This window comes from Setaria italica, chromosome III (genome assembly GCF_000263155.2).
Source record: "Setaria italica strain Yugu1 chromosome III, Setaria_italica_v2.0, whole genome shotgun sequence".
Classification (NCBI taxonomy): Eukaryota; Viridiplantae; Streptophyta; class Magnoliopsida; order Poales; family Poaceae; genus Setaria; species Setaria italica.
This window is the reverse complement of record NC_028452.1, coordinates 52,144-76,386: the sequence shown is the minus strand read 5'-3', so window position 1 is coordinate 76,386 and position 24,243 is coordinate 52,144. Positions and strand designations below refer to the sequence as shown.

The 24,243-nt window shown below is 47.6% G+C and overlaps 6 protein-coding genes across 9 annotated transcripts; 4 read left to right on the top strand and 2 right to left on the bottom strand.

Annotated features, from left to right (window-relative positions):
* Positions 1 to 586: 586 nt before the first annotated feature.
* On the bottom strand, positions 587 to 2,892 carry LOC101784940 (tubulin-folding cofactor B). Its single transcript, XM_004959878.4, has 7 exons — positions 2,693 to 2,892; positions 2,348 to 2,618; positions 2,210 to 2,271; positions 2,057 to 2,098; positions 1,468 to 1,601; positions 1,239 to 1,308; positions 587 to 893 (listed from the first exon to the last, which is right to left on the bottom strand). Exons 1-7 carry the CDS (start codon positions 2,795 to 2,797, stop codon positions 846 to 848), a joined length of 732 nt encoding a protein of 243 aa, XP_004959935.1. The 5' UTR covers positions 2,798 to 2,892; the 3' UTR covers positions 587 to 845.
* A 171-nt stretch (positions 2,893 to 3,063) lies between these two features.
* LOC101783462 lies at positions 3,064 to 5,567 on the top strand. Of its 2 annotated transcripts, none has more exons than XM_004959876.4 (10): positions 3,064 to 3,484; positions 3,596 to 3,693; positions 3,756 to 3,801; positions 3,876 to 3,958; positions 4,041 to 4,102; positions 4,357 to 4,418; positions 4,653 to 4,712; positions 4,797 to 4,829; positions 4,920 to 4,985; positions 5,090 to 5,567. In XM_004959876.4, the coding sequence occupies exons 1-10, from the start codon at positions 3,119 to 3,121 to the stop codon at positions 5,132 to 5,134; spliced, it is 921 nt and encodes a 306-aa protein (XP_004959933.1). In that variant the 5' UTR covers positions 3,064 to 3,118; the 3' UTR covers positions 5,135 to 5,567. The 2 variants fall into 2 exon arrangements, with proteins under 2 accessions (XP_004959933.1, XP_012700414.1); XM_012844960.2 differs by having other exon boundaries at positions 3,066 to 3,484; positions 3,580 to 3,693.
* Positions 5,568 to 6,012: 445 nt separating this feature from the next.
* LOC101782375 lies at positions 6,013 to 9,287 on the bottom strand. 2 transcript variants are annotated; one of them, XM_004959870.4, is made up of 5 exons: positions 9,134 to 9,287; positions 8,983 to 9,059; positions 7,883 to 8,825; positions 6,491 to 6,565; positions 6,013 to 6,353 (listed from the first exon to the last, which is right to left on the bottom strand). In XM_004959870.4, the coding sequence occupies exons 3-5, from the start codon at positions 8,792 to 8,794 to the stop codon at positions 6,240 to 6,242; spliced, it is 1,101 nt and encodes a 366-aa protein (XP_004959927.1). In that variant the 5' UTR covers positions 8,795 to 8,825; positions 8,983 to 9,059; positions 9,134 to 9,287; the 3' UTR covers positions 6,013 to 6,239. The 2 variants fall into 2 exon arrangements, with proteins under 2 accessions (XP_004959927.1, XP_022680893.1); XM_022825158.1 differs by having other exon boundaries at positions 9,138 to 9,263.
* A 188-nt stretch (positions 9,288 to 9,475) lies between these two features.
* On the top strand, positions 9,476 to 13,872 carry LOC101783064 (probable methyltransferase PMT26). The gene is made up of 9 exons (XM_004959872.4): positions 9,476 to 9,690; positions 9,964 to 10,832; positions 10,927 to 11,076; positions 11,489 to 11,759; positions 11,847 to 11,957; positions 12,055 to 12,229; positions 12,310 to 12,582; positions 12,788 to 12,982; positions 13,124 to 13,872. Exons 2-9 carry the CDS (start codon positions 10,011 to 10,013, stop codon positions 13,338 to 13,340), a joined length of 2,214 nt encoding a protein of 737 aa, XP_004959929.1. The 5' UTR covers positions 9,476 to 9,690; positions 9,964 to 10,010; the 3' UTR covers positions 13,341 to 13,872.
* A 409-nt stretch (positions 13,873 to 14,281) lies between these two features.
* Positions 14,282 to 17,720, top strand: LOC101781689 (proteinaceous RNase P 1, chloroplastic/mitochondrial). 2 transcript variants are annotated; one of them, XM_014804934.2, is made up of 6 exons: positions 14,282 to 15,454; positions 15,567 to 15,656; positions 15,775 to 15,956; positions 16,174 to 16,294; positions 17,250 to 17,313; positions 17,425 to 17,720. In XM_014804934.2, exons 1-6 carry the CDS (start codon positions 14,339 to 14,341, stop codon positions 17,430 to 17,432), a joined length of 1,581 nt encoding a protein of 526 aa, XP_014660420.1. In that variant the 5' UTR covers positions 14,282 to 14,338; the 3' UTR covers positions 17,433 to 17,720. The 2 variants fall into 2 exon arrangements, with proteins under 2 accessions (XP_014660420.1, XP_014660419.1); XM_014804933.2 differs by having other exon boundaries at positions 14,288 to 15,454; positions 17,245 to 17,313.
* Positions 17,721 to 22,127: 4,407 nt separating this feature from the next.
* On the top strand, positions 22,128 to 23,473 carry LOC106804238 (protein STAY-GREEN LIKE, chloroplastic). The gene is made up of 3 exons (XM_014804935.2): positions 22,128 to 22,464; positions 22,533 to 22,898; positions 22,973 to 23,473. The coding sequence occupies exons 1-3, from the start codon at positions 22,303 to 22,305 to the stop codon at positions 23,240 to 23,242; spliced, it is 798 nt and encodes a 265-aa protein (XP_014660421.1). The 5' UTR covers positions 22,128 to 22,302; the 3' UTR covers positions 23,243 to 23,473.
* The last annotated feature ends 770 nt before the right edge of the window (positions 23,474 to 24,243 follow it).

The window sequence follows — 24,243 nt, the reverse complement described above, 5'->3', positions numbered from 1 at the left end:
ACACTAGAAGGTGACTAAAATATTAAACGCAATGTATATGGTATTCCAAATAAACCTAGCCATATGGCAATAAAAAACAAGTGCTGTATAGATTCATTACATGCCAATACTTTTTTGCCAAATTATCTTGAGTGAGGATCACACCTTTCTTCAAATACCAAAGGAAAATTTTGACCATAAGAGGAAACCTTAGGATTACAGAAAAGTTTTGGGTTTTTCAGATGACTGAGATCCAGAGACTGCAGTTTGCGTAACTTTTTTTCTCGACTCTTGTGCAGCTGTTGGTTAGTTTTGGCAAACTTTCTTCGGATTCAGGGCTAAAAAATTTCAAATTTCTTTAGCTAAACCTTCTTACACCTTAGCTTATTCTTTAGCTAAATCTTGTCACAAATTGCTAGCCATACCTCAGCCAAAATACCATAGCTAAGCAAATACTAGGTGGTGCATCGTCACAGAGAGCGGATGATTTTTTATTGAAAAAAAAAAACTCGATTGGTTGGAGAAAAACCGTCCTCACAGCTTTGCACTGATCCGTGGTTTGCAAAGCACAGCTGACCGGATGCTCAGCTGAAGGCAACCATGGTGATTTCATGTACAACTCGAAACAGCCGACTAGCCCCGTTTAATTCACTTATAATTCTACAGCGAGTTGAACTCGGGAACTGAAAGCATTTGCAACGGCAGGGCAAGCGCATACGGACTTCAACGACCAACTTATACTACAACAATAACAGTAACCGAGTCTGACTGACCAACAAGATAGTAACAGCACACCCAAACCCCCCAAATCAATCGGCTTTCACACGCGTTTCAATTACACAACAAATGCACCACACCTCGCTTGCCTATATCTCCTCTTCTTCGAACGGGTCTCTCTCTGGGTAGTCGCCGACCTGGTAAAATAGAATTAAAAGGAGAAAAAAACTGTTAGGGGACATTTTAACTTCTGTGACCAAAATTTCCCATGCCAGTTAATTTTATCACCCTTATTAATAAGAAATAAGTACTTTTTTTTTCCTGAAAAACTAAGAAATAGGTACTTGAAATATCCGACGTCGCAAAGAAAGAAGCATGCATACGATTAAAAGAAAAATTCTCAAGACCTTAAAGCACAACACACACCCTCATGTGATCATGTCCCATGATCCACTACTGCAAACAGCCTGCATTACTCTAGTTCCATAAGCTTATTTCAACTAAATTTCAGTAACCAGTTAGGCATCTAGCAAGCAAAATACCTTTACTTTCTCTGGCCTCACAATTGCCCCATGACCTTGGGGGCACTCGAAGAAGCGAATGCCTTTCACCCTGTCCAGCAACCAACAAGAAAAGGAAAACATTATAAAGAGCTATATATTGACATGTCATGCGGCAAAAATTGCAATTGGCATCACAAATAATAACGAGTAATCACACAATCAACTTAAAGTTTTTAAAATTATTTTAATGATTTAGCAATGAACATACATGCCATCGTGCTTTCCCAGTGGCTCATCATATTGCACTCCAACCCAGAATCCACGCCCAAGAGCTTCAGCTCTGCCGACAAATTTTACTGTGCCCCTCTTGGCACCTGGCTCCACTTCACATCTATCTCCCACCTGTGACATACTTGTTAGATCACTTGCTGCAGTTGGCAATCATGAAGACTGCAAGTTTGAAATCCATCCTAAGGTCTAAGGATGTTACAAATATAATCCTCGGGGAAAAGGGTGCACCGGAAGAGGAACATGACATATCCAGACAATGAAAGGGGTTAACGTGCTGATTTATTAGCTCAAAAATTAGGTTATTAATAACTATTGTATCAAGGATGGTATTTGGTATATAGATAGCACGTCCAGCTAGGATAGTGGCAGCCATTACATATGGAAACTAAAGGTGGTGCTGGAAGGGTGTCTTTTGGGTGCTAAATCATCAGCATTTTTTTTTGAAAGACAAATCATCAGCATTTCCGAAGAAGAAGAAAAAAAATCCGACGCTGAGATTGGAGCGTTTGAGAGTCTAGTTAGTGCAACCAGATGGAATGCACATGGGTAGAAGCAAATTAACTGACCTTGATTTTGGAGCACAATTCCTCCATGTGCTTTTCTGATTGCTGAAGAGATAAGAGTAAGGGAAGTGAGGTGAAAGATGGGTTTCTGATTAATTGTCCGTAAAAAAAAAGAAGATGGAAGAGAAGAGTCGAAATTAACAGGAGCTAACTTACTTGTTTATCCTCTGATGTAGAGGTTTTCGGGGCCATCTTTTCTTTGAATTTTCGAAAGTTAGCTGGCACCAAAATTACAAGACATGAGGAGTGGGATTGGGTAAGGCGTAGGAATATTGGTGTTGTTTAAACACTTACTGTGGAGCTTGTCGTATGCCTCATCGGACATTTTGTACTTGTCAACAAGGGAAGTGTCTTCCAACCAGCCCCCAGAGGTGATCGAGGAGGGATCGAGATCGAGGACATGGATCCGGTAGCCGTTGTAGGGGCCGTAGGCTGCGAGTGGGGCGTCGTCGTCGTCGAGGTCGGCGACCTTGGCGCCGGTGTCGTCGCGGAGCTGGAGGCGCATGGAGGCGACGGCGGTGCCGGTCTTGCGCCAGAGCTTGTCCTTGAGCGCCTCGACGGTGGTCTGCGATCGGAGGCACTTCCCTTTAGGAGATGAGATGGGGGGGGAATGGATCCAATCGAATCCAACGCGCGTACCTGTTGCGAGACGCGGATGTCTGCGGCGAAGGTGGAGAGATTGGAGTGGGTGACGAGCAGGAGGACACTGTCGTCCGCCGGAAGCTGCAGCTTGGACGACGCCATGACCGGAGGGGATCGGGCGCTGCCGCTGTCGCCGGGCACGGGCTCTGTGTGTGTGAGACAGGCAAGGCAGCAAGCAGCCAGCGGCGGCGGCGGCGTGCTTGCCGGCGAGGATTTGGGGCCATGGGCTGCCTCCTGCCTCTGTCAGTTTTGGGCTGGGCCCTGATCCGGCGGCCAGCCCACCTGAGGGGTCGCCGCAAGCTGGGCTCTTTTCAAAGCCAGCCCACGAGGGGAGAGCTAGAGAGAGTGGCGAGGGAGGAGAGCTATCTATCCATCCAGTCCTCCTCTGATCTTCTCTTCCGCTTCCTCTAGCGGCAGAGCGAAATGGCGGCTGCCACTCTCGTGCCCCCGGTGGTCTTCCTGTGCAAGCAGGGGACCAAGCCTCCCCTGCCCCATGTCGCGCGCCGCGCCGTCTCCGTCCGCGCCGCGCCGCCCCGCCAGCAACAGCAACACCGCGCCCGCCCGCGCCCCCCTCCCAGGAACAACAAGCGGGTCGACCGGCCCGCCCGCCGTCCGCCCAGAGCCCCTCCTCTGGACTACGACGACGACGAGGACGACGACCAGGAGGATGAGGTGGGGAGGTTCGCTGGTGGCACCCGGGCCGCCGCCATGCCCAAGCCGCCGGCCGGCTTCGTGCTGGATGACAAGGGCAGGTGCATCGCCGCAGCATCCAAGCGCATCGTCACCATCGTACGTCTTCTTCTTCCTCTTCTGCTTTGCATTTCATTCTGATTTCTGAGGAGCTGAGCGCCTGAGCTACAAATGAAATGAAATGAAATGCTCAGAGGAGAGGCATTGCAGATCGATGACGCCACCAACCGCCCCTTGGAGTGCATAATCAGGAGAGTCTTCCGGAGCTCCCAGGACCACGACTGCATGCTTCTCTGCCCCGTTGACATGTAAACCCCATTCTATTCATTGCTACTGATAAGTACACATCGTAACCCTCATCTTCTTCCAGGCCTGTGCAGGTCCTCAAGAGCACAAATTTCAGTGGATGGATAGCTGTATGTCTTCACCCTCCTCTCCACCTCATCTATACGTTTTGCCCCACCCCTTTTATTAAGCAAAACCTGTGTAGGTTGACGACGACCAACTCAAGCAAATCATTCCTTCCGTTGCCTATGCCCTTGCGAGAGTGCATATGCACTTTGTCGAAAGCGGGTAAGGACTCAGAAATGCAAAAAAATGGTCCAGTACCTTGCTGCTGTAACCAAAATATCAAGCATCTTGCTCTATGTTTCAGATTCTGTTATACAGCAAGGGGTGGCTTCTGCTTCCCTGAAGAAGCCATTCAAGAGTTTCATGGTAACCAAAACTACAGGCGTGCATTTTGTTTTGGGCAACGTACCTTATCATCTAGCCAAATTCATTAAACAACTGTATTTGCTTTTGAGAGAGTCAGTGCCAAGGTTTTGACAATATCTATCTTGTCAGTACAAAATGTTTGTAGACAATGTCACAAACTACCTATTTGCTTACTAGTATGAATTACCTATTTGATTACTAGTATGAACTACCATTTGCAACATCCTCTTTGGTATCTCATTTAAAGATTCCAGATTCCGGTGATGGTGGCGACGGGGTACCTTTCGAGGGTGTAGAGATTTGCTGCTTCAATTTGGTGAGCAAACTGCTTTGATGTAATATGGGAATGCAGTTTCGATCAACTAGATATACATTTGCTGTGACTTTGTTAGCTTTTGCCAGAATAATTGGCATATGCGGCATGCTATGCTGCTACTGCTATCGTGAGTCTTCACAGTTGACGTACAAGTCCCCAAATAAGTAATTGATAAATATCCAATCTTGGGCCTTCATTGGCACGCTTGTGATTGCTGACACTTTGTATTTGCAGGATGGTGCTCACTATATGATTTACACACCAGTTGATCCTCTTTTATTCGTCGCAGTCAAGGTTAGTCGGCTGTTGTCGAACTTCTTGTTGCAACATTCATTTTTGTACATGATGTCTGAGAATGGTGCCACATGTTTTGTGCAGGATAAGGATGGTGTGCTGCACATCGCTGAAGATGTAAGCAGTGTTATGATCGGCATTTCCCTTTATCACTGCAACCTGTATGTAGAGCAGACAACTGATGATGCATTGTGAATGTTTTCACAGGATTTGATGGATGATCCTGCAGTTGTTGACGCCATAGACGAAGAGACAGAATTTACAGCTCTAGTGGTACGCTGACTCTTCCTTACCTTATGAATGTAGTTCAGTGCTCTGAGGTAGGACGCAATGGACAAGATTTCCTGAACTTGGCTATCCTACTCCGTGTCCTGCAGGAGGAGGAAGAGGCCCTTCTTGAAACGGTACTTGGTGAAAGGTGATGAATGGCAAGGAGGGGGTACTTGTATAGGAAGAGGAGGATGAGGAGACCTGAATCCACTCCATCAAGCAGTAGAATGAAGAAGAAGAAGCTGGTGAAATATACCAGTATGATTAGATGTGCAGCGCAGGGCATTTGAGCTGCCAACCCTAGGATGGATGATGATGTAATGTTAATCGTCACATACCGCTGCTGCTGTTAATCGTCGTCTGTGTCAACTAGTGTAGTATAGATTACTGAAGGAGCTGCAAGGAGTCCTTTTTTTCCTAATCAAATGATTAGGACAACCAAAGCTATTGCTGGTCCGCTGATAAACTGAATTGCTCCCTCTGTTCCAAGGTGTTTGTATGCATCTAGAAAATTCATAGGTGTTTGTATGCATACGACCTATAATTTGGGAGTACCAAATAAAATTGCCCCAATCTATTCTGATATCTGAAACGCCCCAACTGTTGCTAGCTTTGTGGATTGCAGTAGACCGAAGCAGTAGGTTAGGCCATCGCAATCGCACCAGCAAAGCCATTCCCATTCCATTTATAAGGATTCTAATTCTACTAGGAGCGGATGACTCATGCTTCTACTAAAGTTCAGTTCAGTTGCAGCTCAAAAGAAGTAAAAAAGGTTCAGTTCAGGTGATGATGAATCAGCATTCATGTAAACCACTCGAACAGCATCAAGCTCGCTCGGAGATCATTACTAAGGATCCATAGGAACAATGCCTGTAATTACTGGAGCGATGAGATCCATTTTGGGCGGCCTATAACTCTAGCCTGTACGTTTCAAAAAAAAATAACTCGAGCCTGCACAACTTTTACTTCTTTTCTTGTTACATAATAACTAGTTTTATCTGTTTCAGTTCTCAATATTAGCCTAGTTTGCTTATCTCAAACAAGTCCAACAAATATACTATTACCACAACACACAGTGCTGAACATGATTTTCCATCTTTCCTTAGGTCAAGCATATACATCTTAAATAAGAAAAAAACTCTAAAAAGGCAACCATTATAGATAGTATGGTGAATATATACAGGGATGCAGTACCTAACACTGCCATGGCGAAGCAATCCGGGTCTGCCACAGTGACTCACGCTACACTACATATGCTCATGAGGAGCGTATGCTGCGAGTTCGAGAGGCCCAAACACCAAACACAAGGAACCAGGACACAAACAAGATTGCCCAATATTGCATAGACCCATACTGGATTCTCGGGAAAACCTGCAACCATAGAGGATCATCACAATTAAACCAAATGTATATGACCATCGCTTTCTGCAGATTCACTCTCAGTCAAAGGTAGAAAGGTCTGGTAAAAAGAAAATGCCATATATCATGAAATATCATTGTCTACTTACAAATCTCAGGGATATTACTAGAGTCAACGCGCATAAACCTCCAAGAAGCATATGAAGACCGATTACAGCAGCTTTCTGCACAAAACCCCCAAAAATAAATCATACTTCCCAACAAATGCTTCATTCATAGGACTACTTTGCGCATACATCAGCATTAGTTTCCTTTGAGCAAGGAATCCTTGCTAATTAGCTGAAAATTATATATAGACAAAATGGTAGAACTAAAAAAACGAAAGAAAGGAATATGCATGTCAGTACATCACCTATCATACACCCTCAAACACAGCCTCACATGTAACTTCTACAGATCAAAAGACTGTCATTATAACAACCTTGAAACACAGAGGACCACTTACATTAACTTGAAGCTACACTAATAGTTACAAACTGCACTTCCGTAAAGGAAAAAAAAAAAGGAAAATCACATCATCACACAAACAAATATGTTTTAGCAGAATAACAGTGTCCTTCAGTCAATGGTACTTAATGTGTGGAGAACCTTCAAAGGATCGATAACCTGATTTATGCATATATAAAGTTCTTTGTTTCTTTGTTTTATATGTCCGTCTAATTACAATTGTGTGACTGCTTGATTGGTTAATTTTTGGCAAAATAGGCATTTTGGTCCCTGAACTTTGCACCGAGGGTCAAGTTCGTCCCTCAACTTTCAAATTGACCTATTTAATCCCTCAACTTCCGTTTTTGGGTCAAACTCGTCCTTATGTTGATGCGGTAGACTAATGCTAAAAGTCACTTTTGCCCTTGGCTCTTGTAGGTCAAACATGTATGTGCTCATACGAATTTGATATGCAAAATTTATGTAATCAAACAAGTATGTACTCATATTATTTTGGTATATATACAATTCAGTGTATGTACACATGCTTTAAAATTGAAATTGACATGTGCTCACATACTTATGGTACGGTATACATGCTCCACATATGTATTCATACTCTCTCAATAAACACATATTTGCTCATATTTATTTTGGATCATACTGCTATTGTACTCTAACGGTGGAAATTAAAGAGGGAAAGAAGGAGACAAGGGTATAAAAGACTTTTCGCATCAGTTTCATGCTAATATGGAGCTCCATATAAGCACAAAGGACGAGTTTGATCCAAAAACAAAAGTTGAGGGACTAGATTGGCCAATATGGAAGTTGAGGGATGAACTTGACTCTTAGTGCAAAGTTCAGGGATCAAAATGCCTATTTTTCCTTAATTTTTTCAGCTAAACAGATGGGAGGTTTGTTTGCGCTGTTCTGGTAAAAATGAAATATCAGAAAATTTTAGTAATTATGAGAAGGGGTGTGCAGTTGAGTTCAAAAGTTGCAATTTTCAAATGCCACCAGAGGATATGTAAATAAGAACAGAGCTTTTTACATACCTTGCCAACATGTGGAGCAACCAACCATGCAAGAACAATGACAGCTAGGCCGATAGCAACAAGAACTCCAGTACTCTCCAAACTCCATCTTGTATGTACCCGCCTCGCTGCCACAACACTATGCTCTAGTACAGAATTATTGGTTGGACTAAGTGGCGGTTGATCAACGTGGCCTTGAGAAACAGCCATGTGAGAGTTATGAGGATTGAACCAAGATGATATCTCACTAAGCCGCTGCCTTCGTATTGCTGCAACAGCATCTGGATCAACACCTGTACCAGGCACATGCTGCAAGTATGAGAGTTCCCCTGTAGATGTCCTTTCCCTGAGAGCTTCATAATCCTTCAAGGACGCGAGGACCTTGTTGAAATCATCAGGCCTTACATTTGCAGCAACACTTCCACATATCTCACATACAGTGGATCCATGGCTGATGAACCACTTCAATGCACAGGCATAATGCGCCAGGGCAAGCTCGTTCTTGCAGGAACAGCCTAGATCCACAAGATGATCTTGTTGGTGGAGGGGGCCTGATTCCACGTCAGCAGTGCATACGAATATCTCCCCCTCGGGGCTTATGAACTCAACAAACCTGGGAGCATTGGTTCCATCCTTTGGCCCAGTGATGGCATCCTTGCTGGTGGAAGTCTTGGTAGCGTCATCGTCGGTCCTTGGAGCAGATGGCTCTCTAGAAGGCGGCACGATGCCCAAGAAACCTAAGGCAGACTCGCCTCCCAAATCAGGTTCGACACAATGACAGACCCGGCAAAGTGAAAGGCCAGAATCCTTATCGGTGCTGCAGCTTGATACACGGGGGACGCCTGGTTTGTGGTGGTCATCAGCAGTAGGCGAGTTGATGGCATCAGTTTGATCAGTGGCGTTGGGTTGCTGATGCTGTTCCTTGAGGAACATCTCGGATCAGAAGACCATGTCCTTGTGAAATCTGAGTACCCAACACAGATCAATGCTACTGTTAGTGGGGGGTGTGGTCTACTCTTAAAGGAGCGTGCATTGGCTGGGTGGTTCATGATGAGATTAATGCTAATCCAGGACCAGGAGGCTGGCGTTGATGAAAGGAAACAAAGCAGATATATACTTACATCGGGAGCTGAGGCAGGAAATCAGCACCTGGTTGGATGATTGGGACGCGGGAACCTGCACGGGCCACTGCACTGCACTGCAGCGGCATGGTAGATAGGAGGAGTCAGCAGCAGGAGGACGAAGGAAGAGGCGGCGGAAATTGATTGATACCTGCCCGCGGATTTGGATTTGCAACTGCTGGGTTCGATTTGAGCTTGAGGCGGGGAAGCCAAGCAAAGCAAGCAATCGAATCGAATCACCGATTCACCCTTCACCCGGCTGCTGCTGCTGCTCCCTTCCTCTCCCCCCCTCCCCTCCTTCCTTCCGATTGATTTGCAGGGCGGCCATTGAGGAGCTTCTAATCTCCTTCCCCTCGCTGGCCAGTGGGGCCCTGCGGGGACTGGTGGAATCTCTATTTTCTCCCTCGAGGGCCCACCGTCCAGCGTCTCATGCCAGCTGCTGCTGCTCCGCGACCGCGCTGGACGACGGCTGGTGGAGTGGAGGTAGTAGGAAAATAGAGCGGAGAACGCGGCGGCAGCACAGTTGGTGCCCGGCATGAATGCACCCTCCCCTTGCTTGATGCTCATCCCCTCCGTATCTGCTGCATGGGCAATCCGTCGCTCCTCCTAGAACAATCCACTGTCTGATTTCGGTGGCTGTTCTTGGCTGCCGACACGCGGAATCTGGATCCAGTCCCTTCCCTCTCCGTCGATTCGTTCCCAGCCAAGGTACGTACCAGATTAGCAGTCATAATTCTCCGTCCCTGACGCTCCGCGTTGTTTCAATTCATCGTCTGCTCGATTTCCTTTTCCCTTTGCCAATTTCTTTCTTTTACTAGCTAGTTCCCCTCTTCGATTCTTTTAGTTTGTTGTCGAAACGCCCCTCAAACATTTAATCGAGCTGCCGTTCTTGCAGCCTCCAAAATGCGATGAAGAATCCATGTATGCAATGCGCTTAAGGCTTAACTCCAACTCTTCTCGTTGGTTTGTTTGATTAATCAGGAGGTGAGGCGCTCTGCTTGTCAGATGTGAGCATCGGACGGGTCGACATGGCGTTCGGCCACACGCGGCTCGATGCCCGGCGGCCACCGCAGTCCTCCTACTGCTCCTGCTCCACCGCCACCATCGTCGTCGCGCTCTGCTTGGTCGCTGTGTGGATGGCATCAACCATGCTCGTCACCCCCGCCGAGTTCCCTCCTTTTCAGCCCAAAGTCCGCCCATTGGCACCTCATGACTCTCCTCCTGCCACCGGAGGCTTAACCAATGCCGGTGAGGATGATGCCACCGGTGAAATGGAACGGGATGTGCCCCTTGATCCAGTGCCGGCCGAGGGAACCACAACCACCGATGATGATCCACCACCTGTTACAGAGCAAGTGCCTCCTGTAACAAAGGACGCTGCCACAGAGTCCAGCACCGATGGTCCGCAGCAGAATGTCAGGGAGCAAGTCAAGCAGCCTGATGAACAGAGTGCCTCAAAGCTCAAGGAGAAGTTGAATGAGAATAAGCAGGCACCAAAGGAAGATAAGCCAACAGAGGTGTTCCCTGATGGGAGTCAAGCAGAGCTTCTGAATGAGACCACCACGGAGCGCGGACCATGGCCTACTCAGGCTGCACAATCTAACAAGGACACTAAGGAGCAAACAGCGACGTCGAGTACCCCAATGAGCTTTAGTTGGAAGCTGTGCAATGTTGACGCCAGAGCAGATTATATTCCATGCCTCGACAACGTACAAGCTATCAACAAGCTTCGTTCCACCAAGCACTATGAACATCGAGAAAGGCATTGCCCTGAGAAGCCTCCTACCTGCCTTGTTCCTCTACCAGAGGGCTATAGTAATCCAATAAGGTGGCCTAAGAGCAGGGATCAGGTTTGTGTTGGCCATTCATGTGCCTTGATACTTATACCATGTTATCTATCAAGTTTATTTATTTATTTATTTATTCAAGGTTTTATTGCTACAGATATGGTACAATAACGTCCCTCATACTAAGCTGATCGAATACAAGGGACACCAAAACTGGGTTAAGGTTTCTGGGGAGCACCTCATTTTTCCGGGAGGTGGAACTCAGTTCAAACATGGTGCATTGCATTACATTGATTTCATTCAGGAGGTAACACTATACGTTTCTCCATGTGGATCAACTGTCGTTGCTAGTGTGCACTATAATATTTTTTTACTGATGCATTATAAATTCCTGGTATGTTGACAAACAAACTTTTCAATTGTTCAAGAAAATATTTACTGCAAGACTTCATGCATGGCAAGTGACTACAGGCTTGTCAGGTGCAATTTACTGATGCATACAGAATTCTCATGATTTGTTCAGTAGGTGCCCTGCATGAATTTCTCTGGGTTGAGTTTATGCATATGTAGTAGCTATGCTGGCATACACACCTGAGGCTTGAGACTAAATGCAATTAAGCAGAACATGCTCATTTTACTTGCAAAAAAGGATTTTGCACTGGTGCTTTAATGTAGTTGTACCTAAAGTTTGACTGACATTTTTTAATGCTACTGCACAGGCAAAGAAGGACATAGCATGGGGAAAACGTACTCGTGTAGTTTTAGATGTTGGTTGTGGAGTAGCTAGCTTTGGAGGATATCTATTTGACAGAGATGTGATCACTATGTCATTTGCACCTAAAGATGAGCATGAAGCTCAGGTGCAATTTGCTCTTGAAAGAGGAATCCCTGCTATATCAGCTGTCATGGGTACAAAAAGGCTCCCATTTCCCAGTAGGGTCTTTGATGTTGTTCATTGTGCACGCTGTAGGGTACCATGGCATATTGAAGGTGCTTTTGTCACGAGAATACTGTACCAGTACAATACAGTCCCTTTCTGTAGCTGTTTTTTTTAATACTATGCCTGATATTTGGCAGGGGGTAAACTCTTGCTCGAATTGGACAGACTGTTGCGTCCTGGTGGTTACTTCGTGTGGTCTGCTACTCCTGTATACCAGAAGTTGCCTGAAGATGTTGAGATATGGGAAGGTATTGTTGAGTATTCAGACATCAACTCTTTTCCTAATGTTGTAATGAAATTATAAATTTTGTGCCTAAGAATTATCTTTGTTTTGCATTGTTCTAGCAATGTCTGCTCTAACTAGGTCAATGTGCTGGAAAATGGTCAACAAAGTAAAGGATAGAGTGAATAGAGTGGGTATAGCAATTTTCAGAAAGCCAACAGATAACAGCTGCTATGAAGAAAGATCTGAAGCAAACTCTCCAATCTGTGGAGAGTATGATGATCCTGATGCAGCGTGGTAAGTGTTCTCAACAGGCTATACCTCCGATGTTGATCACATTGGACCTAATTTTAGCTTCATCTCTTGTCGTTGTTCAGGAACGTATCATTGAGGACTTGTATGCATAAGTTGCCTGTAGATCTTACCATTCGTGGTTCAAAATGGCCGGAGTTATGGCCATTGAGACTGGAGAAACCACCTTATTGGCTGAAAAGTTCTGAGGCTGGAGTATACGGGAAACCTGCCCCAGAAGATTTTCAAGTGGACTATGAACATTGGAAGCGAGTCGTGAGCAATTCATACATGAATGGTTTGGGTGTTGATTGGTCGGCTGTTAGAAATGTTATGGATATGAAAGCTGTATATGGAGGGTAAGGCTGTGCAGTCGTTTTATATTGTTCAATCTGCCTTTCTGAACTTGTGGAGATCTTTCTCTGGCCTCATTTTTCGAATTCTCTCTCACTGGGATCTGTGTTAGACTTTATTTTTTTAGCTCCTACTTGCAGTTCCTGAAACAAAAAACGCACCATCTTGCACCACAGCATATTCATTTCTCAATTCCACTTTCTGTTGTAGGTTTGCGGCAGCTTTGCATGATCTCAAGGTGTGGGTCATGAATGTGATCCCAATTGATTCACCTGACACACTTCCAATTATATATGAGCGTGGGCTGTTTGGACTGTATCATGACTGGTGTGAGTCGTTTAGCACCTATCCAAGAACTTATGATCTTCTGCATGCTAACCATCTGTTCTCCAAGGTTAAGAAGAGGTAAGTTATTGTGAATGCTTCGGGTACCACATTGCCTGGGACTGAACTTTCAATTAGATTGTGTTCTTGCATTTATTCATACTAGTCATGAGAGTTTCATCCTCGACACTGATTGTTGGGGTGTGCTGTCTGACATGGCAGGTGTGAATTATTACCTGTTGTTGTGGAGGTGGATCGGGTGTTGAGGCCAGAAGGCCGGCTAATTGTAAGAGACAACATTGAAACAATAAGTGAGGTGGAGAATATTGTGAAATCACTCCACTGGGAGGTCCGGATGTCTTATTCCCAGGATAAAGAAGGCTTGCTGTTTGTGCAAAAGACGTCATGGCGACCAAATGAAGTTGAAGCTAAGCTATGATGTGGCAAGATCATTGTCATCACCACCACTCTGACACTAAAACCCGTGGAAGAAAAAAAAAGGAGATTTACCAGACAAGTAGGAATATACTATCAGGGTTCTTTTCAAAGCAGCAAGTTAAAAGAGGAGGATGTTAAGGAGTATTTGGGAGGGGGAATGTGTTGGTGTAGATTAGCTCTTTTTCGTGGTGGTGGTGCTGTTCCCTTTTGTGTAGATTTTGTACTAGTGTAGCATAGCATATGATTGGGAAATCAATTCATCATACTGATAAGTATGTGTGAATTTTGAAGGAATCTAGTGGCTTTGGGATTCAGATTGAGGCTTGGGCAAGTGGAACTGTGAAAGGCAGTTTGAGCATTGCATGGGTGTTGTGAAGTGTGATGCAAGCATGCTGGCCTTGTACAGCAGCAGTGCAGAAGAAACTTCTGTCTGCAGTGGAATTGGTTGGAAACAAAGTTATCTGTTGAATAGGGATGTTTGTATGCATTGGCCATTGTGGTTGGCATCCTGGTTCTGGTTGTTGTGGAACATAGAGCTGTCTGATTTTGCTTGCTGTGGAAGGATTTTCTCCAGATGATTGGTTTGTTTTGTCCAGAACTAGAGGCCTGGTTTGAGGCCTGGTTTGGTTCACTGACTTAAATTTAAGCACTAATTAGGAGTATTAAACGTAGACTATTTACAAAACCGATTACATAAGTGGAGGCTAAACGGCGAGACGAATCTATTAAGCCTAATTAGTCCATGATTTGACAATGTATTGCTACAGTAAACATTTGTTGTTGATGGATTAATTAGGCTTAATAGATTCGTCTCGCCATTTAGCCTCCACTTATGTAATGGGTTTTGTAAATAATCTACGTTTAATACTTCTAATTAGTATCTAAATATTTGATGCTAAAAATAAGGAAAAAAGAACCAAACGCCACCAGAAGAGTTTTCTCCTTCCAAGGAAGCAAAGCAAGGCCCAACCCAACCCAATCCAGCAGAACCCCCAAGCCATGCGTGTCGCCGCGGCGGCGGCGGGGGCCCTCCGCCCGACGGCCGCCACCTTCCTCCTCTTCTCCCCGCTGCGCCAGCACCGCCGTCCCACCCTACACCTCCCCTTCGCCCGCCGGCGCCGCCACTCCTACTCCTCCACCGCCACGGTCGCTGACCCGACGCCGACGCTGGAGGACTCCGGCGGTGCCAGAGGGGAAGCCGAAGGCAAGGCCGCCCGCCGCCGCCGCGCCCGCGAGTCCCCCGAGGGTCTCCTCCGCCACCAGCTCGACATGTGCTCCCGCAACGCCGACCTCACCACCGCGCTTCGCCTCTACGACGCCGCCCTCTCCCCGGACTCCCCCGTCCCGCTCTCCCTCCACCACTACAACTGCCTGCTCTACCTCTGCTCCAACGCCGCCGCCTCCGATCCCGAAAGCTCCGCCGCCGCCGCCCAGCGGGGCTTCGACATCTTCGCCAGGATGGAGGCCGACGGCGTTCAGCCCAATGAGGCCACCCTCACCAGCGTCGCGCGCCTCGCCGCCGCCACGCGCGACCCCGCCATGGCCTTCTCCGTCGTCCGCCGCATGGCCGCTGCGGGCACCCCGCCGCGCCTCCGCACCTACGGCCCGGCCCTCTTCGCGTACTGCGACGCCAAAGACGCCGACGGGGCCGGGCAGGTCGAGGCCCACATGGACGCCTCTGGCGTCGTGCCCGAGGAGCCCGAGCTCGCCGCGCTGCTCCGCGTCAACGCGGACAAGGGCAGGGCCGATGAGGTGTACAGGCTACTGCACAGGACGCGCGCCCTCGTCAGGCAGGTCTGCGACACCACCGCCCAGGTTGTCGAGGCCTGGTTCCGGTCGGACGCCGCGTCGGAGGCGGGGGTGGACAAGTGGGATCCCAGCCAGGTCAGGGAGGGCGTCGTCAAGGGCGGCGGCGGCTGGCATGGCCAGGGATGGCTTGGCAAGGGGCAATGGAGCGTTGGCCGGAGCGAGATGGACAAGGAAGGGACATGCCAACGCTGCGGGGAGAGGCTTGTCTGCATAGACATTGATCCATCCGAGACTGACAACTTTGCAAATTCCCTCACCGAACTGGCCATCAAGCGCGAGGTCAGGGAGGATTTCCTCGGCTTTCAGGTCAGTCTCCAATCCATTCTCTTCTTTCTCCTCTACCATTCGCAACATGTACTCCTCCAGTTCCAACTTTGTAAGCTTGTCTTTCTAAGTGAGGGCGGCCTCGTCTCTGCAGAGGTGGCTACGTCGCCATGGACCATTTGATGCTGTTATAGATGCCGCCAATGTCGGCCTTTACAATAGTAAAGCTTTCAGTTTTTCCCAGGTACGAGCATTTTTGTTCAGCCAAGCAGTGTAAAGCTATGATCCCATCCCTCATGACACAAAGGCAGGCAGACGGACAGAGCTAATGCTGTCAATCTTGGATCACTCTCTCCTTGCAGGTGAACTCTGTTGCAAATGCTATACAGAGAGTAACTAAATCAAAGAAGTTGCCGCTGATCATTTTGCATAGGAGCCGTGTAAATGGTGGTCCTGCGAAAGCTCCGTTCAACCAGAAGATTCTAGAGGGTTGGAGGAATGCTGGAGCTCTGTATGCTACCCCTCCTGGTTCCAATGATGATTGGTGAGCCCCCCTTTTTTTCCTTTCTCTTCAACAGCAGTAAATTCATACTGTTGAGCTGGATCATGTACCGAAAGATTGTAGGGAGTGGATCATACTGTTGACGGTGTTATTTAGGTTATGCTAATGTTTCCTTTCCCGGTTTGAAGGATAAGTTCCATATATTGCTTTAGCGCATAATTGCCACATCAGCAAATCATTTCTTCCCCTTCTGCTGCAGGTATTGGCTGTATGCGGCTGTCAGTTGCCGATCGTTGCTTGTTACAAATGATGAGATGCGAGACCACTTATTTCAACTGCTTGGTACTGGTTTTTTCCCCAGGTGGAAAGAGAAACACCAGGTTTGTTTTTGCACAGAACTCCGGCATGAAGTATGTACCTCCTAGAACTGATGTTGCTCCACTTTAAGAGCAAACTGATGTTGCTCCACTTTAATAGCAACTCCAAGAGGCTGCTAATCTTGGTATTAGGGAAAAATGAGAAAAAACGAACTCCAACAGTCCACCAAACCTTCCCTAATTTTTTCACGACGTTAAAAAACAGCCTGTCACCGCGTATATTTTAGCATTGGCGTTCCTCCCCCAATCCTGATTCCCGCACGCCCGCGCATCCCTTCCGATGGGCCCAATACGATGACGTGGGCTGTTTTGAAATATTGGGGGCTATTTATTAGCGATATCCTGTGGATTGATATGTTTGGGGGGGGGGAATTTTTTTAGGAGAACCCCCAATACATAGTTTTGGGGAAGATTTTTTTGTACTCTTGGAGTTGCTTTAAGAAGCACAAAAAGGCTTGCTCATAAGGCCCGTTTGTTCAAACGGATTAAAGTTTAGTCCCATCACATCGAATGTTTAGATACTAATTAGGAGTATTAAACATAGATTATTTACAAAACCCATTGCACAGATGGAGGCTAAACAGCGAGACAAATCTATTAAGCTTGATTAGTTCATGATTTGAAAATGTGCTGCTACAGTAACCATCTACTAATGATGGATTAATTAGGCTTAATAGATTCTTCTCGCCTTTTAGCCTCCATCTGTGTAATTAGTTTTATAATTCACTCATATTTAGTCCTCATAGTTAGCCTTCGAATATTCGATGTGACACGGACTAAACTATAGCTCAAGAAACCAACACCCCCTAAATTCAGGCATCGTGCACTAGTGCTGAGGCCAAGTCATAGGTGAACCTTTTGTACTCTTAACTCCTAAGACTCTGAATCTTGTGCTCTCGTTTTTCCTTCCCTGTCAAAGTTTCAATGTGAATGACCTATGCAACTCTATGCAGGTCAGGCTTACTTTCTCAGGACGTGGCCCGACTCTTCACTTACCGCCTCCTTATTCAATTGTTATTCAGGTGGTGAATCTGAACATGAACAAAATATATCTATCTTCGTCCGGCACCAATCATGCATGAAAATATAAACTGAGCAGCGCTGTAAACGTTATTACCATTCATGTGATGTAGGAATCTGAAGATGGAACCTGGCATGTACCAACAACAACTGGTGATGATATTGAAAAGCCGCGGCAGTGGATCTGCTCCACAAGAAAATCTTTCAAGTAGACGGGATTTCATAATAACCAGCTGTGCATATGCGGAAGTAGCCAAATGCTGAAATTGAGCTTTGAACAGAACAAATAGATGCACGGCATCCATATGGAACCGGAATATATAAGAACTTGAGATCATTATGATTGGTGATTCATGATTTGCCTTGGTCCCTGACTGTCGATTCATGTTTTGGGCTACCAGTAATTTCCTTTTTGCAAGTTTCATTGATTGAGGGTGTGTTCGGTTTGGTTATATCATTTGATTCATATATGAAATGGTTCGAAATAATAATGATTTTTTTTGTTGGGTGAATTGTACCAACTCATCTAGGATGAGGCCATCCTATTTAATATATTATTATTCTACTAATTAGAGGAACCATATTGTAAAAATAAATTAGTTAAATCACCCCATCCAGATCATCCATGCATGCAACAAAACACACCCTAATTTTTCAGGGTACTGTGGATGCAAGTGTAGTGGTGATTCGTTCGTTTCCAAATAAAAAAATATATGGACTGGGCCTTCAGCCGTAGGCGGGCCTTGTGTCGTGGCAGGCCCACCACACGAGCGAGCCTGTTGCATGTCGGGACGGATTAGGCCCAGAAGTTGGTTGCTGGGCACCACCTGAGTGCAAATTCTTTGTTTTGTTAGCTAGTATATGGTTGCAGTCAAAACATTGGAAGAATAATAGTATATGATTTTTGCCGGTAGCAATAAAAGAGACATGGTTGGCTCCACTGGAGTGGATCGTGGAACATCAATCACATTTAGCAGCTGGAACTGAACCATCACATGTATTTCCTTCTTGTGTCCCCGTTAATGGCAATCAATTAAGAAAAATCCACATGATTGCTGATCACCCTTGTCAGGAAGAAGTAATCCTTTTGTGTTTTGTTTGGTTCAGGTGAGGTAGGAGCCCTTGTGGATGTTGGGGTACTGAGGAAGTGAGGAGGTTTGTTGTCAAAGCAAAATAAGAGGTGTAATTGCTGCTGGTGCTGGGAAGAGTTTTGTGACCTATCACAAAAGACACTAATTTTTGCAGGGAACTGTAATCTTATCTCAGTTATCATATCTGATTTTTGGCATTCGTGCAATGCAACGGTCCCTGTTGGTGCGAGGGATGCGGTTGTTTTGGTGTTTGCTGACTGAGCCATGACCTGACCCGTGCCGTCGGCAAGGATTATATGGCAAGGCAAGTTGATCCCATGCTTGCTTGATCCACGTAGCAATCTCAGATCTCTTCACCAGCTTCATCGTAGACCACACCTTAATGCCTCTGTCTACTTTCTACTACTGGACCTGGTTCTTATTTACAAGTCTCCCTGCCTCACCTGCATCAAGAACAAAACATTCTTCCCTAAGGCCTTGTTCGGTTGCCATGGATCAAATCCCTAGGTGGAACTTATCCAGGAAGCTAGGGTTTGCCTGGGACCATCCATGCAGGCTTTCTGTCCTTCTCAATTAACGACAGCACCCAGTGCTACAGACAGTCCATTGCTCGATGGTGAACACGTACAAGAGATAAGATCATGATGTGCAGCACAAGACCAAGTGAGATCTGAAGCACGAGTGAGTAACTATCACCGAACCAAGTCTACAAACAGATTATTCTAGATGATTCCGTAGTAAACTGGAAAAGATAGACCTAATGATAACTAACAAAGAAAAGAGAAAAAACTGTCAACGCATTAGAATGACACTTTGACAGATCACAAGTCCCATTGTTATTTCAATCCAGCCAGCTTCTTCTTTATCCTCAGCTGAAAAGGAAAAAATTGAAAAAAAAGGAGAACACATTAGATATAAGAATCAATAAAAATTTTGTTCTAAAGTGTGTCCTGACAATAGCTAACAGCACAAAATTCTATGTCACTCAAAGCAATCTCCAACAAAAATCTGAATTGACAATAGTTCACATCTTAGCCGATGATAGATTAAAATGTTGCACATATGCAAAAGCTAACCGCCCATTACCGTTCAGATATCATAGCCTAAAGCCACCAACGGGCCTAAATTGTTGTACTGCAAATGAAAGTTGCTACTAACAGGCAACAGATTAGAGCCAGAATGATTTTCATTCTGTTCAGGCACCTGCAATGATAACTAGTGACTTTAGTTATCTACTATATCACACAGGTAGTTACGTGAAGCAATCAATCAAATGATTCCACCAAAATTATCAACGTACGCAAGTAATAAGTGTTAGATTGTTAGAATAGGAACTTTGTTTCACAACATGTCAGGATGAAGGTCAAATAGCCACTAAGCTATTCGTACTAACAGTAGAAAATAAATTCATGTTACTGTCCAACACAAGAAAGAAATATCCAGGCATTTTTCCAACATGGAAATGTGCCTTCATCTCTGGCCACTGATGAAATTATCCATGGATGGACAGGGCAAACAAACAAGATGGCTACAATGAGACCTTGGAACAGTAGTTCAAGAGGCCTCAAATTAAACGAAATAGCATTATTGTAGTATCATGTAGCACCAACAGCTTACCTCTAAAATTCCATGTGAGTTAAATCCTGAATTATGTTACTACGCCCCCCGGTCGTGTCGGATGGCGGTGCGGCTAGCGGGGACGAAGGCGTCTCAAGTGCGATCGGGATGGCGCTCGGCTCCAATCCGGCCTCTGCTGCTTGAACAGGATTGGCGACGCCTTCTTGGCCCACGCTCGCAGCCTCCACGGAGCGGCGAGCCTCCATCACCCACAGCGCGGTGGTCTGCTCAACGACCACTTGCGCGTGCGGCACCAAGCTCTGCCCCAGCTTCTGGATCTCGTTCGCGCTCCACCCGCTGGCGTACCCTCCGCAGATGGTCTCGAAGTCCAGGTCGGGGTAGTGGGTCGCCACCAACGTTAGCACCCTCAATACCGCGTAGAACACGCTGTCAGAGATGAGTGCCCGAACCTCGTCCGGGATCTCCGCGAGCTGGACGGCAGGCGCGCTGGTGCTCAAGCTTGACCCGAACACCTCAGCGACCACCATTTGCGCCACGTTGCGGAGTTGGTTGAGTTCTTTCTCATAAGCGGTTCGCTCTTCCAGGGACCGGGCCAGCGCCTCTGCACTCAGACCACCCGCCGCTCGGGCCGCCTCTAAGTCCGACTCCAGTGCTGCATGGGACGCCAAGTCAATAAAAACGGGTACAACCGCGACTCAAGCTTCCAAGACGGAGAAACTTACCCTCCTTTGCGGCGTCGGCTGCGCGGCGGCCCTTCTCGGATTGCTCCAGCTCTTGCCGTAGAAGGCCAATCTTTTTACCCAGCTCTGGGTACGGACGACAGAGTCAGGAGCCAGGAAAAAGAAGGATCAAAACAATGACCAAGTGAAGAAAAGAGACATACCAAGGCGGGCGTTTTCACTGATAGCAAGCCCATGCTCTTGCTAGGTCACCCTCTCACACAGCTGAGCGACTGACTCCGCCGCCTCGAGCAGCTGTCCCCGAAGTGCGACAACCACCTGCTTCGACGACAGCGCCCTCTGCTCCAAGGATGAAGCTTGCTGCTCGACATGCGCTCGAGCCATCCGCTCTGCCTCCAGAGCCTCCTGGCGCTCCCCGGCCGCCGCCTCGGTCTCCGCCAAGCGGGCATGCGCCGCGGCAAGCCTCTTCTCGGCAACGGTCGCACGACGCTCCGCCTCTTCAATCCCCGCCACTAGCGCTGCCCGGTCCTGGGACTCGCGGCGGGCAGCCTCCAGCTCATGAGTGAGCTCATCGAACCGCCGCAAAGCCGCCGCCTCCCACTCCAGCCGACCGTGCTCCTCCCGGAGGAACTGGCAGGTGCGCTAAGATGACCATTGAATGCCAAAAAATCAAAGACAAGACCGGGATCACAGAAAGCCTACCTCTGCGACACGGGGCAGTCGACGGACACGGCCTGACGTGCGACTTTGACCCTCTCTAGGGCCTCCTCGAGCCTCGCCGCGGTAAGGGTGAGCCTCGCCGCGTTATTGCAAATGATACTGGCGGGTAAAACTAGCTCTAAAACACCGTTACATATTCCCACTGACATAAAACATTATCTTAGCAAAGATATAAGATAGATTTGGTTGGCCTTCGATGCTGTGGCATACCTAACTTTGATTCGGTGACTATGTTTTTGGATTAAATACTTATTTAATATTTATGCTTATTTTTAAAATTATCATTGTCTTTGTTGTTTTATAATTCGTGTACTGCAATATAAATGGTTTGCTGCACCGATCTGTACGTTCAAGCAATTTACCCTCGAAATAGTAATTTGTACACAGTTGGAGATGGAAAAACAGATTAAAAGAGCGGGGCTGTTCGCTTCAGCTTATAAGCCGGCTGAAAAGCTGAAACGGCTGATTTGTTGTGAGAGGAAAATACTGTTTGGTGGCTGATAAGCTGACTGAATAAGCTGAAGCGAAGCGAACAGGCTCAGCATATTCAGTTTACATGAATGATGCGTATTATGATACAGGTGCAAGAAAATTGCACAGGAACTGGAGTCGCGTTATCCTTATTTGGGCAGGCTAGCCAATAGAGGCTGGCCACATGTCAGCGGTGCTCCCGTGGCTGGAGGCCTCTCAAGCTGTCGTCAGCCTTCCACAGCCACAAGCCGAAGCGGCGGCCACGTCCCTATCCTCCCCTCTCTCCCTCCCTGGCACTGGCAGCAGCACCACCAGAAAGAAGTTGCTTTGCTTGGAACAGAGAGCCAATTGCCATGGGGGGGCCTTGCTGGTAGCTCCTGCATCATCCCCCCAGGTAGCCTCATGATATGCATGACAGATTTCATCGTCGTCATCTGAAAAGCTCTCATCAATGGCGGCGCGCGGCGGCGCGCTGTGCTTCTCCTCCTCGTCCGGCGCCGCCGCCGTTACGAGCAGCAGGCCGAGCAGGAGGACAGGTGGCTGCAGGCCGGAACCGCCGCGGTTCTTGGTCGTCAGCTGCGACACCAGGACAGCGGACGTCTACTCCTCCCTGGTAAGAATCAATGCAAGATTCAAGAACCGACCGACTGAATTGGCCGCCTGATGTACATATATATTCAGGCCGCGAAGCTACTGGGGCCTCCCACGACCTTCAACGCGGCGAAGCTCAAGGTGGAGTTCGCCGGGGAGGATCTGCAGCTGCGGGGCAAGAACAAGAAGCAGCCATTCCCCAGAGCCTACACTCTGACCCACTGCGACTTCACGGCCAATCTGACGCTCGCCGTGACGGGGCCAATGAGCAGCGAGCAGCTGCGGAGCTGGCAGTCGACGCTGCAGAGGGACGACGTGGTGGCCGAGTGGAAGGAGGCGGCCGGCGGGGAGATGACGACGACGCTGCACGTGCATTGCTTCGTCAGCGGCGCCAACCTCCTGCAGGAGCTGGCGGCGGGATTCAGATACTACGTCTTCTGCAAGGAGCTACCGCTGGTACGTCGTCTTCTTTCTTCCTCCCAAGCTGGGATTGGGAATGGCGGGAGCTCATCATCGATCGATTTACTCAGGTCCTCAAGGCGGTGGTTCACGGCGACGCTGCGCTGTTCGCTGAGCGGCCGGAGCTGATGGATGCCAAGGTGTGGGTGCACTTCCACTCCAGCTCGCGCAAGTACAACCGGATAGAGTGTTGGGGTCCGCTCAGGGAGGCCACGAAGAGGAACCTGCAGCTGGATCTGGATGGGCGGCTGGACGAACTGCAGAGCGCAATCACCAGGAGGCGACGCAAATGGGCGAGCCCGGAGACAATCTTCAACGCCCTCGTCGCACTTCTCCTATGATAACAAATAGATGGAGCAACTGATCGATGAGCATTTGCGTCTTGTGTTCATACATTACAAGCAACACCAAGGATCTGGAAGGATTGGGAAAGGGTGTTCATTCTTTGCTCTGGCTGATGGATGAATTCGATCATCAGCAGATAATTAAACTGGCATGCATGCATTCTTCCTATGATCGATGTACCATACCAAAAGTGAAGATAATTTTCCCTGTGATGATGCAGTTTAGAATTGGTTGCAGCTTGAACCATGAATTTTGGGTAGATCGATGAGCTAGCTGCTTCGTTTGAGCCATGCCTTGCCTTGAGAGGCTGCACATTTCCAGGCGCAAGCTACGTGCGTTGCACATCTTTACCAATCCGTTGTATCGTGGATGGATGGAAGGAGGGAGGGACAGGCAGGCACGAATGCCGTTGCGAGTTCAAACCTCTTGCGCTCCTCTCCTCCCGGCCTCTAGAGAAGCAGTAGCTGTTGCAGGCAGGGGGCCAGCCATGCGGTGCGCGTAAAAAGCTAGCCAGCCACGCACGCTTTTCACCTACATGAACGATGATCGATTGGTTCCCAAAAAGTGAAGTGGATGGAATTGCCTTTTCTTTACAGACTGACCTGAAAAACTTTGACAACGGATAACCTCCCTGCCTGCGCCTATATAAGTAGGCAAGGCAGCAAGGGAGAAAGGGAGATGGCCTGCTCTGCATTCTATTGTTGCCGCATAGCATGGGCACCTGCGTGAGCAAATGCTACCCCTCCTCTCCTCCCGATTCCATCACCAACAAACCACCACCAGCACCAGCAAAGGACCCGCCGCTCCCATTGGCAACCGCAGGGGCGGCTTCTCCTTGTCCCACCACCACCACCTCCTCCTCCTCGCTGTCTCTAGCGTCAACCTCCAACTCGGCGTCGTCGATGTCGTCATCGGCGGCGTCGCTCCTCCTCCCTAACAGCAACAGCAGCAAGAGCAAGAGCAGCAGGGAGTGGGACGTGGTGGTGCTGGATCCCAA